General features: G+C 38.3%; 1 protein-coding gene across 1 annotated transcript in view; it reads right to left on the bottom strand.

The window, feature by feature from the left end:
- Positions 1–5,239: 5,239 nt before the first annotated feature.
- The window catches only part of CREB3L2 (cAMP responsive element binding protein 3 like 2), a 103,541-nt gene continuing 96,190 nt past the window's right edge, over positions 5,240–12,590 (bottom strand). Inside the window, exons 11-12 of the mRNA XM_070756353.1 lie at positions 8,449–8,662; positions 5,240–6,803 (exon numbers count right to left, since the gene is read on the bottom strand). Of these exons, the coding sequence (XP_070612454.1) occupies positions 6,728–6,803; positions 8,449–8,662 (290 nt within the window). The 3' untranslated portion in view covers positions 5,240–6,727. The remainder of the gene's footprint in view (positions 6,804–8,448; positions 8,663–12,590) is intronic.

Below are 12,590 nucleotides of genomic sequence, written 5' to 3'. Positions count from 1 at the left end.
TCTTAGTTGTAAGTTGCTTCTCGCTTTTAATTTCCATCCATTGCTTCTTGTTCTACCCTCAAGAATAGCTTGACTCTCTCTTCTTTGCGGCAAGCCCCAAGATATCATAACATTGCTATCTTGTCACTTACTAGTCCTTCTTTACATTAGATATATCCAATTCCAGCAAGCATTCTTTGTTTTAGTCTCCAGTTTCCCAATCATTTTTGTTGTTAGCTACTCCATTCTAAGCCCCCAGTCCTGTAACCCAGAACACATGAAGCTGACCCTGTTTTTCTAGCGAACACGTTGACTTTCAGAGATGCAATACATTGCTTTCTTATGCAGAACATGCAAAGAATCTCCTACAGCCACCACAAATGTGTCTGGAAAAACTTGCAGAATTCAACTCAGAAAGTTTTCTCTAACTTGCTAATTTCTATCAAGTACTTAGGGGCCCATTTAAAACATTCCAGTATTGCTGGAAATAAAGATGACGCTTGTATTTTACTTTACAACATTACGAGCTTCCTGTTTTTAAATTGAAACCCTTGTAGAAATGGAATCTGTGAACCTATTAACATCTATAATCAACACTTTTGACAACCCCAGACTTAAATAATTGTGTGCAATCATAGAGTTCTATTATGAAAAGATAAAAGCTATTTATCTGGACAATGGGTTTTAAGTGTGGGGAAGAGCATTAATGTCTAAACACAACACATAATTGGCTTATAATTATCTTATGGAATACGGCCAGAAGATGGGATGGTCACTATTTAAAATGGTTTTGAATCCATTTGTAGATTAGAGAGGAATCAATTGCTACTAAGTAGAATACATCCTGAATCCTAGATACAGAAAATAAAGTTTTGAACTTCTGCTTAATTGTAGACACCCCAGATATATCTGTATGACTAAAGGGCGAAATTAAATTCTGGTTTTGGTGTAACTTAAGCTTTTGTTTTGCATGTTTTGGTAGATGTATTATAAACTGCTTCTTTCTTTATCATAGTCGAGTAAAAATGTTTTTAAATGCAGTAATTGAACAGGCTTCTCTTTTTCTTTAGGAAAATATTTATTTGCAAGAAAATAGATAAAGCATTACATAGTTGCACTTAGGTACATACAAAAAGCATTTAGTTTGCAGTTTCATTTTAGACTTGTGCGCTTAATAAAAGTATTTTTTAACACAAAATTTCTTTGCCGCTCCCAAGTATGTGAGGACATATTTAGAAGTGAACATATATATGGTATATTGTAATAAAAATGGTATATAACATAATAAAACAATGCCACAATTGTTTAAGGTATTGACATTTTAATTTTTTTTACCTTTTTATGCTTTTGTTAAATAATTGAAGTATTTTAATTAGTCAGTTCCATTTAAATATAGGTAAAATATATTTGCATATTCACATACCATAGCAGAAGTAACTGAGATTTTTGGGGGACAGAAAAATGTCAATACAGATGGCCCAATTTAACAGGTATTAGGCTTACATGATACAAATTACAGATATAATTATTATTAAATGAATACTTAATTGTACATATTTTTGCTTGACAATAATCCTCAAGCTGACTTATAATAACATAGGAAAATTTAACTTATAATAAGATTCTTTAAAAGGCAGTAATAATTTATGAAAGTTCCAGAGAATTTTGACTTATGTAGCTCCTGGCTGGGATGCAGAAAGACATCATGTGCATCTAATTCTGCTGATTTTAATAGGATTATGTGTTGCAATGTATAACATTATAATCTATATTTCAAGGGTAAGAAAAGGTTTAGCCTGAATGTCAGTATCTTTAAGAATGAAATAAATTTATTTATAAATTTATAAATAAATTTATTTATAAATAAATAAATAAAGACACTGTCCCATTGACAACAGTTTCAGATTTTCAAACTAAAGTACGACATACACAAGAGAGACACATTTTAAGAGATATACAATTAGAGCCACACTTCACAAAATGGACGGGACCAAGAATCAGAATTATTTAAATTTTGTAAAACATTTAGCCTGGAAAGAAGCTAATCAAGGAGGATATGCTTACCCAATATTGAAACTCAGCACCTGAGAAAAAAATGCTAAAATGGGTTCGAAGGTCCTTCATTTCTTTGCACGGAAAATCAAGGAGAATTAAATTGCACTTTCATTTCAACCAGCCTGTAAACTATATCTATGTCCATGTCCTGTCCATTGCAAAGTTGGTATTCAGTGTATTTTATTCATTTAATTTTTTCCTACTTTATTTGGCACAACTCAAGGTGGCAGGTATATAGACAGAGGTGGATTCCTCCCAGTTTGGACCAGCTCATACAAACCGTTAGCAAATCTATGGTGACATCACAATGATGTCATGGAACCGGTTCGGTCGGTCAGTGCCTGTCCGCGGAGGCTGCCATCTTTTTTATTTTATTTTTTCGCAGAGAGGGGTGTTGGATTTTTTTCTATTTAAAAAAATTGGGGGGTTTTCTGCGCATGCGCATAAGCCGAATTTCCAGCGCTGCACATGAGTCGCCATCTTGTTTTTGTATTTTGGGGGTGGAGTAATTTTTTGCCACTGCGTGTGCGCGCATGCACAAATGCATGTATGCTCACATGGCATGGGAGGAAGTAAACTGGCAGTAAGATAAATTAGAAGCCGCCCCTGATATAGCACATATATCCTATTTTCCTTGGTGGATTGAGAAAGAGAGCAAATAGACCAAAGTCAAATAGCCAGCTTTCATGTCTAACCGTGAACTCCTAATCTCCCAGTTTATTATTATTATTATTTATTAGATTTGTATGCCGCCCCTCTCCGTAGACTCTAATGCAGCATCTCAAACACTTTACCAAACTGATTCTAGCTTTTATTTTATTTAGTATGCATTTGTATTACTTTCTTGTATTTATTGTACTGCAAAGGAATTAGTGTGATAGGTTCTGCATTTCTTAATAGTGGCAGAATAATTGTCTTACCACTTCCTGCAATTGTCAAGGCCCAAACAGAGCCCATTCTACAAACATTTAAGCATCAAATAGCACATAGCCATTGACTTCTGTATATCATCTATCATATCTATCTTCCATACGTCATCTCTCCCTATGTATCCTCACCATTTTGTTTAAACTGTAACAAGATTGGTGATGTTTGGAGATTACGAAGCAAAAAGGGCTCGGAAAATTATCTTCATAAAGAGTTAAATTACATTTAGCTAATGTGCATTTATTTACAAATAAATACTGTTCTTAGACAGTTCTTCCCGATTCTTTTTGGAACAAAAAGATGCCACCTTTTCCACCCTCTTTGACTTACGAGCACAATTGCAGCCAAAATTTGTATTTTTAAGTGAAACATTTGTTAAGTGAATTTTGGCTCATTTTGCAACCTTTCTTGCCACAATTTTTGTGTTGTTAAGCGAATCTGGCTTTTCCACTGACTTGCTTGTCACTTAGCAAGGGTCCAAATTTTGATCCCATGCCCATATGCTGCAACAGTCGTACGTGTGAAAAACAACCAAAAGTCACCTTTTTAATGCCGTTATAACTTCAAATGCTCACTAAACGAAACTATTGTAAGTCAAGGATTACCTGTATTGAAAAGAGGATGGAATTGGGGAAACAGATTTGAATAATATGTACCAGAAAAGGAAACATAGAAACATAGAAGTCTGACGGCAGAAAAAGACCTCATGGTCCATCTAGTCTGCCCTTATACTATTTTCTGTATTTTATCTTAGGATGGATATATGTTTATCCCAGGCATGTTTAAATTCAGTTACTGTGGATTTATCTACCACGTCTGCTGGAAGTTTGTTCCAAGGATCTACTACTCTTTCAGTAAAATAATATTTTCTCATGTTGCTTTCGATCTTTCCCCCAACTAACTTCAGATTGGGTCCCCTTGTTCTTGTGTTCACTTTCCTATTAAAAACACTTCCCCCCTGGACCTTATTTAACCCTTTAATATATTTAAATGTTTCGATCATGTCCCCCCTTTTCCTTCTGTCCTCCAGACTATACAGATTGAGTTCATTAAGTCTTTCCTGATACGTTTTATGCTTAAGACCTTCCACCATTCTTGTAGCCCGTCTTTGGACCCGTTCAATTTTGTCAATATCTTTTTGTAGGTGAGGTCTCCAGAACTGAACACAGTATTCCAAATGTGGTCTCACCAGCATTCTATATAGCGGAATCATAATCTCCCTCTTCCTGCTTGTTATACCTCTAGCTATGCAGCCAAGTATCCTACTTGCTTTCCCTACCGCCTGACTGCACTGTTCACTGTTCAGGAAATGTTGCCCTGCAGCCGCTTAGTATAATTCTGCCTTTCAAATGAACCACAAGCACTCAAAATTCCAAGCAGTGTTCAAACATCATCAAATACCTCAACTTGTTGTTGTTGGTTTTAAAATATGCAAAACTAAACAAAATGATAAGGGTAGATTAGTCCACTGGGTATTGATGTCACAATGATGTTAATCTTGTAACCACTGTGTTTATGAATAAGGGAAAGCTCCCTAAGAGCATGTTACAAGTTTTCAACATAAACCAGAATCTTTTATCTTTCAGGGTTTTTAAAACTGCGTCTTCTTGGGCAGTTTAAACATAAATACAGCTGCTTGATAAATTCTGTCTTTCTTGCAAGAGCTCATATTCTTTATGGGAGAGGAAAAATGTTCTATTACACCAGCACCAACAAGTCTGAGCTCTGAAGTGTGGGATTCAGATCTACAAGTCCCCGGTAACAAGGCTTGAGAGTGAGGGAAACAGATTAATAAATCAACATGACCAGCTTGGAGTACACCTTCAAAATAACAATATAAAAAAAGCAATTTCATTTCAATTAGCAATTTCAGAGGGATTATTTTTGTCACAAAGTGAGAGAGAGGATGCTAAAGATACATTTTTTACTGGGAGGAGGTGGACTGCGCAGTGGGCTTCTGGCATTTGAGAACTTAATTTTGCAGAAGCCAGCCATGACTGCAAATTAATATTAGTCATTCAATTTTAGTGACAGCCAAACTATGAATAGATAGCACCCACTCCTCAAAATTGAAGGTGTTTTTTTTTTGGGGGGGGGGGGGGAATTCTTATTGTCAGATATTTCTTGAAAGACATTTCAAATTTGACATTCAACCCAGATTTATAAATCATGAACTGAATGTTTCTAGGGTTAGAAGAAAAAGGAGAAGTAAATTGTCAGGTACTTGTAGAATGGGAAAGCTACCAATTTCCATCGGTCAACAGCCGATACAGAAACATTAACTAGTTAAAATACTTTACTTTGCATAATAATAAAAAAACCTGTGAATACAATCAAAGCATATACATAGCAAAAGAAATACACCAGTCTACCTACTACTCAATTATTAAGAGCATCACAACCTCATAATTGATTTCCATAAATAACGTTTTCTTATTTTAGAGCCCACCCACTTGCTATACAAAATCTATCAGCTACAGACATCTGGAATCAATGATCACACAATGAATAATACAGTGCCTTAAAAATAAACATTGTTAACCGTGTTTGATATTTGAAAATCCCCCACTACAAAGTAATTTGGAGATTTTTTAAAAAAATTCTAAGCATATAAGTAATTGTTTGATGAAGGGTCCCATGCAACTGTATTTTATAGAGGTGCTACGGTATTTCAACATAACAATGCTAATAATTCCTTCCCAAAAGTTCTGATCATTTAAGATTATAGAAATTGAGATTGCTGAGACTGGAATTTTTACTGATTTCACAGCCAAAAGCTTATTTTAAAACAAGTACAACAGAGAGCACAAAATAATACGTCAGGAAGTAAGGGGGGGGGAAATCTTATTTAGATTAAACTTTTCAAGGTTTAATGCCTGGAGTCTAAAACAAGTTTTGGAAGCTTTTCAAAATCCACTAAAATCTTTTGAAAAACTTGCAACCTTGACTTGCCATTCCAGCTTGAATCATAAGGGGGGGGGGAACCCTAATAAATACTATTTACAACAGAAAGATAAGGAGAGTATAAGATATAGGGGAATATAAGCAACCAGATTCTTATATCTACATGAGAATCTGGTATACATTATCGATACCTAGGCTTATTTGGGGAGTTGAGTTACAACACAGCAAGAAGTCATCAGATTGGGAAAAATTAAACTAATGTACTGAAAAATGACTCCAAGCATTTTCAGTTTTTACAGAGATATCACCATAGAAGGAAAGGAATTATGAAACCTTGAGTCTAAGAAAACCAATGTGTTTTGCCAGAACTAACCATTGTTGTCTACTGAGGTTCAACAAAGAACATGTCTACAGTCCGATTCTTCTACAGAAGATAGGAAAATGTTGGTTATGCTTCTGTTTCATCTTGATAATGAGGGAGAGATTTTCAATGAAGGCAACACCCTACCAGGGGTGGCCCATCAAAATAGTATCAACATAGTTCTTCCCACAATGAATATTATGCTGGAAGTCAGGTATGGAAATTACTATTTTTTTAAAAAAAAAAAGCAGGTCAAGAAAATAATTCAAAAGGTCTGCCTTTATCACATTTCCACATCAACACCATCATCCTGAATGTAGGAGCAAAATGGCAAAATAACAGGTGAAATAATTAGGATTTGGGGAGAATAGTCAACCAAAGCCATTTTCTCAGACAAGTCGTCCATTCTCGCCATTGAGATTTACTGACAGTGACAAGTCTTTCCAAATCTTTTGTTTGGAACAGAAATAAAGATGTAAAGGGGAGGAACATTTCTCTCTCCTATGATGTAGCGTTGACTCTCCTGTCAATTTCAACAATCTTTAGTGTTTCATTTGCATCCAGTTCTGAACTGATTCTGTAAGCAGAGAAGAGGAAGAATTCAGGTCACTGTGAAATACTACTATGAATAAAATCAAGCAAAACAAAAATGACTGCTTGGGATTTTTAAAATTAAATATTTTAGCTTCACTTCACAGCAGCAAGGTATCAAGTGATATGAAGCAAGATATCAAGTAATATGAAACTCAACGTTCCCATCCCCAAATATTTAAAATTGCAAAGTTTGAATTTGACACCGGTTTTCTATCCAGAATTGTAACAATTTATTTTTTATATTTTTATTACAGTATTATTAAATGTATGTAGTACCCATCTCACTATCCAAAGCAACACTGGAAAGTTTAATTTACTCAATTCAGCTGCAATCCTCCCATCTTTTCCTGGGAGGCAAGTCCCATTAAATTCCATGGAAACTGCTTCTGAACAGATAGACATGCACTAGATTATATTATTCGTGTCTTCATTTTAATTGCTCAAAACTTCAATTTTCAATTAAGTAAAAAGGTGTTTCCAATGAATCAGGCAGCATTTTTAAACTCTTGAGTTCTTATAAAACTTGCAGATGGCAAGTGTCATTTTTAACAATGCCATCTGTTAGCAAAAGTTCTTTCTTTGCTGAAGTAATGCCTACTGTGATATAAAATTTAAATGATATGGCATACAGAAAGTATACTTTTTTGCCCTATGAAACAATTACCTTTCTTCTATATACATTCAACTAAATAGCACTCATATATATGATGAATTAGGGGTGTGTGGGATGTATGAATGTATGTGTACAAATATGTATGTATGTGTATAGGTGTGTATATATGTCAGTCCTTATTCTAGCACTGAGCTACAGCCATTCTAGAAAAAATGAAACCCAGACTGCCTCCTGCAGTAGTGGTTACTTAGATCAGATGTCTTCAAACTTGGCAATTTTAAGACTTGTGGACTTCACCTCTCAGAATTCTCTAGGCCAGATCAGAGGATAGCTGGCTGGAGAATTCTGGGAGTTGAAGTCCACAAGTCTTGTTTTCCAAGTGTGCAGACATTTTGTAGTATTCTTGGCAAGGAATATTTCCCAGGTACCAGTCATTCATCATACTGGCTGGCTCTATTATCTTTTCAATCACTTTGGCCATGTTCCCCCCCCCCCCCCCTTGAAAGCAATGAGTAATCTAGAGTGGAGCATAACGACCTTTTTAAAATTTCCCCATACATCTGTAATTGAGAATTTAGGTGGGCACATTGCATTTCTATTTGTGCTTGTAAATCTGTATAAGAAGAAATACAGCTTATTGATTTCTAAATAAAGCTCCGTGTTTTTGCTGGTAGAAAAGTCCAATGGGAAGAGTCAACAGCTTTACTCTGCTGGAGAAATAATTATACAACCAAATAAATAACATTTATGCCCTGCCTCAGTCACCTTGTAGCTAAATAGGTCCTACATCATACTGCATTCCAGAAAAAACACACTATGGTTTTTTTTCTCCTTTGAAAGTAAATTATGTGTTACCAAATTGAATGGGAACTAGTAAAAAAAAAAATGCAGATTGATATTTTTGCCACTCACTAAAGTAGATAATTTTTCTTTCATCTTTCTTCAAAACCAACCACGTATAATGTGCTGCGAACCATCAATGTTTGCTTCCATTCTGATGTTGCCAAAAACTCACCTGTGCTGCTGCAGCCCCACCAGCCGTGACTTTTCTAGCCTTGTCTCGTTGGCTATTGTGATCTCTGTAACCTGACTGGGTTGTGACTTGGACACAGGTTCCAAAGACAGGGCTTTGGAGGCATCCAGGTGCCTGTCCCAGCCATTGCTGTGATCGGACAGCTGTTCGTCCAGGGTATAAGGCCCCTCATAAGTCAAGAGGCTCCTTGATCTCACTGCAGAGGGGAAGAAACAAGGAAGAGATGGAGTGAATGAACAGCAAATCTAACACCTATGAAGACAAGAAACTTCATTAGGCTTCACGGCATTCAAGAGCTTTAGCAGAGGAGAACATTTTGGCTACTGATGGTGAATTTCAGTATTAAAAACTGCCTTAGATATATGGCCCATCTAAGTCCAAATATCAGGTCCAAATATTATATGGCGCTAGATAGCAGAGTTATTTTGCAAACCTGCTCTCAAGAGAGCTTGGACAAAAGAAATCATCTTTTAAATCTTCTCAAATATAATACTGATTCCTGCTGTTATATTTACATGTGTTATTTAATTCACTCAAAGTTCCCCCCCCCGTCCAAAACTCAATACCTTTCAAATGTCTTCAATATAAACTCCTATGTTTTGCTCCCAATAATGCAGCTGAATCTTTTTGAAGGACAATTGTCTATAATTGTCGAATCCCAGCGACCGGTTAGGTCCCACACAGTTGGCCTTCTCCAGGTTCCGTCGACTAAACAATGTTGTTTGGCAGGACCCAGTAGAAGTGCCTTCTTTGTGGCGGCCCCGACCCTCTGGAATCAGCTCCCCCCCCCCCGGAGATTAGAACTGCTCCCACCCTCCTTGCCTTTCGTAAAGTTCTTAAGACCCATCTCTGCCGTCAGGCATGGGGGAACTGACACATCTCCCCCGGGCCTATACAGTTTATACATGGAATGTTTGTGTGTGTGTTGGCTTTTAATAATGGGGTTTTTAGTGTTTTTTAAATTATTAGATTTGTTCTTACATTGTTCTTGTTATTGTTGTGAGCCGCCCCGAGTCTACGGAGAGGGGCGGCATACAAAGCTAATAAATAAATAAATAAATAAATAAGCAAAGAAAGGCTCTTTCCTTTTTTCCAAATGGTGAACATTTTAAATTAAACAAAGTAGGTTATTATCCTGTATGTAAGGTACCTCCAAATTGAGAACTATAATTCTCTCCAAAATGTTCAAACTGAGCCACCTCACCCATCGTTTCCAGTCTTTTGGACCTCCCATCCAAAATACAAGAGTTTGTTTCTGATAAAGCAACCTAGTTCTGATACTTTCAGGAAAACTCAAAATTAGCATAAGTGAATGCGTAATAGGATGGAGTGACTTCAGCCAAAATATATGCCTGATAGATTGTGGTAAAGATCAACCTCTGGAACAGGTGATGGGACAACCTATAGCTTTCAGATCATACCCAAACCCAAACCCCTCCTTTTAGTCTCCAAGAGTTGCAGTGTTTTATACACAAACACACTTTCCAGACATCCCAGTGATGTATCTAAATCATTACTCCATCCATTACAGTCTTGGCTGTCTCCTGATAAAAAAAAATTATAGGGCCATTAGTGGTTTCTCATCCTCACTTTAAAAGTGGTATATTAGATCAACTTTTCAGACCTTAGGGATTAAAATTCATAATTTTAAATCCCGCGGACCACCAATATGATTTGTCCAGTGATCATGGGTAGGAGGGCATGTGACTGGGTAGAAATAGCCAACTTGAAGTACTCACAGCGAGGGGTGCCTCTCCGGCCTCTATTTGCCCCTCTCCTCCCCTCCCAACCAGTCCTCGCCTCCCTGCCTGGGCTCCTTAGGCCCGCTACAGGAAGCAGCTGTTGGAGTTAAGCAACCACCAAGAGAAAGAGTTGGCAAAACAGCTGGCTCAGTTCAAATTGGATCCGGCCAAGAAGGAGGCTCAGCAGAAGCACCTCACTGAGGACTATGAGCATGGGCTTTCCAAGCAGAGAGAAGACCTGCGGGAGTGCAAGGCCAGCTGCCAGTGCCTGGAGGCTCAGCAGGCTGAGATAGTCAGCCAGTTCCAGGCCGTGATGCAGTCCCATTAAAACAAGACTCTCCAGCTCTTTATCACTGGTGACGCTTCCCTGCAGCCTTCACACACAGTCCCGCACCAGGAGGCCGAAGCAGACCCCATGTTGGAATTTCTGTTCCCCTCTCCAACCTACCCAAAAAGACCCCGAAGGGGGAAACTCTCTACAGCAACACAAATGTTCATTGCATGTATCCATCCCAGGGGCTGTCATTTGAGGACCCCTGATTTAGTGCAATATAAAAAATGCAAATGATTTTTCTGCAGATCACCAAAATTTTCTCACGGACCAGTGGTCCATGGACCACCAGTTGGTGACTACGGCATTAGATATTTTACTTTCTCACCAGTCAACATCAAAATCTAGCTAGATACAACCAGGTGTACCTGTCCTACAACATAGAAGACTTTTTTCAGACTAGGTCCCAGATGCTATTTGTTACAGCTCTGTGATGCTACTATAGGAGACACAGCAAGGGAGCATAGAGATCCATTTTTTGTCTATCAACATATGGAAGAAAAATTTCCCCACACCGATGTGATAGCCTCACATATCGTAACTTACTATCATGGAATTACTTTCGCTTTTGAACCTCTTATGTGTATTATAGTTTATACCTATGACAATAAAGAGAACATGTATTCCCTAGTCCAACAATTGCAGAAGGGAGAATACGTTATGCACGCTAACAACAAAGTCATAATTAGGATGATTGGCAGTCAGTCAACTGTCTGCGTTGTGATCAAGGTATTCACAAAATCGTCAACCCATCTTGTGTGTTATATCTCCCATATTCTGAAAAAGTATAAAAAGTGGTAAAATTGAAAGACTTAGGAAAGCGCTATGTATCAGCGAGGTGGTGCCAGTGGATTGCTCCTCTGTAGTTTCAGGGGTTCCTGAGCAGTTGAAAGGGCTGGCATATTTTATTTTTCCTTCTGTAAACAGAGGCTTAAACTCTATATTCAATGAAATCTATCTGCCATTTATCCTGGTGTAAGCCTATTGTCATGTCCCAGAATATTACCCTGGATGGGTGTCAACAAACTCAAACTCAACCCAGACAAGATGGAGTGGCTGTGGGTCTTGCCTCCCAAGGACGATTCCATCTGTCCGTCCATTACCCTGGGGGGGGGGGGGAACTACTGACCCCCTCAGAGAGGGTTCGCAACTTGGGCGTCTTCCTCAATCCACAGCTGACATTGGAACATCATCTTTCGGCTGTGGCGAGGAGGGCGTTTGCCCAGGTTCGCCTGGTGTACCAGTTGCAGCCCTATTTGGACAGGGAGTCATTGCTCACAGTCACTCATGCCCTCATCACCTCGAGGTTCGATTACTGCAATGCTCTCTACATGGGGCTACCTTTGCAAAGTGTTCGGAAACTTCAGATCGTGCAGAATGCGGCCGTGAGAGCCATCGTGGGGCTCCCTAGATTCGCCCACGTCTCTGCAACACTCCGTGGCCTGCACTGGCTGCCAATCGGCTTCCGATCACAATTCAAAGTGTTGGTAATGAGCTTTAAAGCCCTACATGGCACTGGGCCAGAATACATCCAGAACCGCCTTCTACCGCACGAATCCCAGCGGCCGATAAGGTCCCACAGAGTTGGCCTTCTCCGGGTCCCGTCGACCAAACAATGTCAATCAACTCCCCCCAGATATTAGAACGGCCCCCACCCTCCTTGTCTTTCGCAAATTACTCAAGACCCACCTTTATCGCCAGGCATGGGGGAGTTAAGATATTCCTTCCCCCTAGGCCATTACAAGTTATGCATGGTATGTTTGTGTGTATGTTTAGTTTTTATAATAAGGGTTTTTAGTTGTTTTATTAATTGGATTGTTACAAGCTGTTTTTATCATTGTTGTTAGCCGCCCCGAGTCTGCGGAGAAGGGCGTCATACAAATCCAATAAATAATAATAATAATATATCAGTTACTGGTTGGTCACTGGTCCCAACACAAGTGACTATTCATTATACTAATATAATGAATAGGGGGGTATAATTATAGTTTTAAAGTTTCTGAGTATCTACAATGAGAAAGGATGCTTTACAAACAGAACATTAAAACCTC

The sequence above is a fragment of the Erythrolamprus reginae genome, chromosome 6 (assembly GCF_031021105.1).
Source record: "Erythrolamprus reginae isolate rEryReg1 chromosome 6, rEryReg1.hap1, whole genome shotgun sequence".
In the NCBI taxonomy this organism is placed as follows: Eukaryota; Metazoa; Chordata; class Lepidosauria; order Squamata; family Dipsadidae; genus Erythrolamprus; species Erythrolamprus reginae.
Note: the sequence above shows the minus strand (reverse complement) of the source record. Positions and strands in the feature narration are given on the sequence as shown.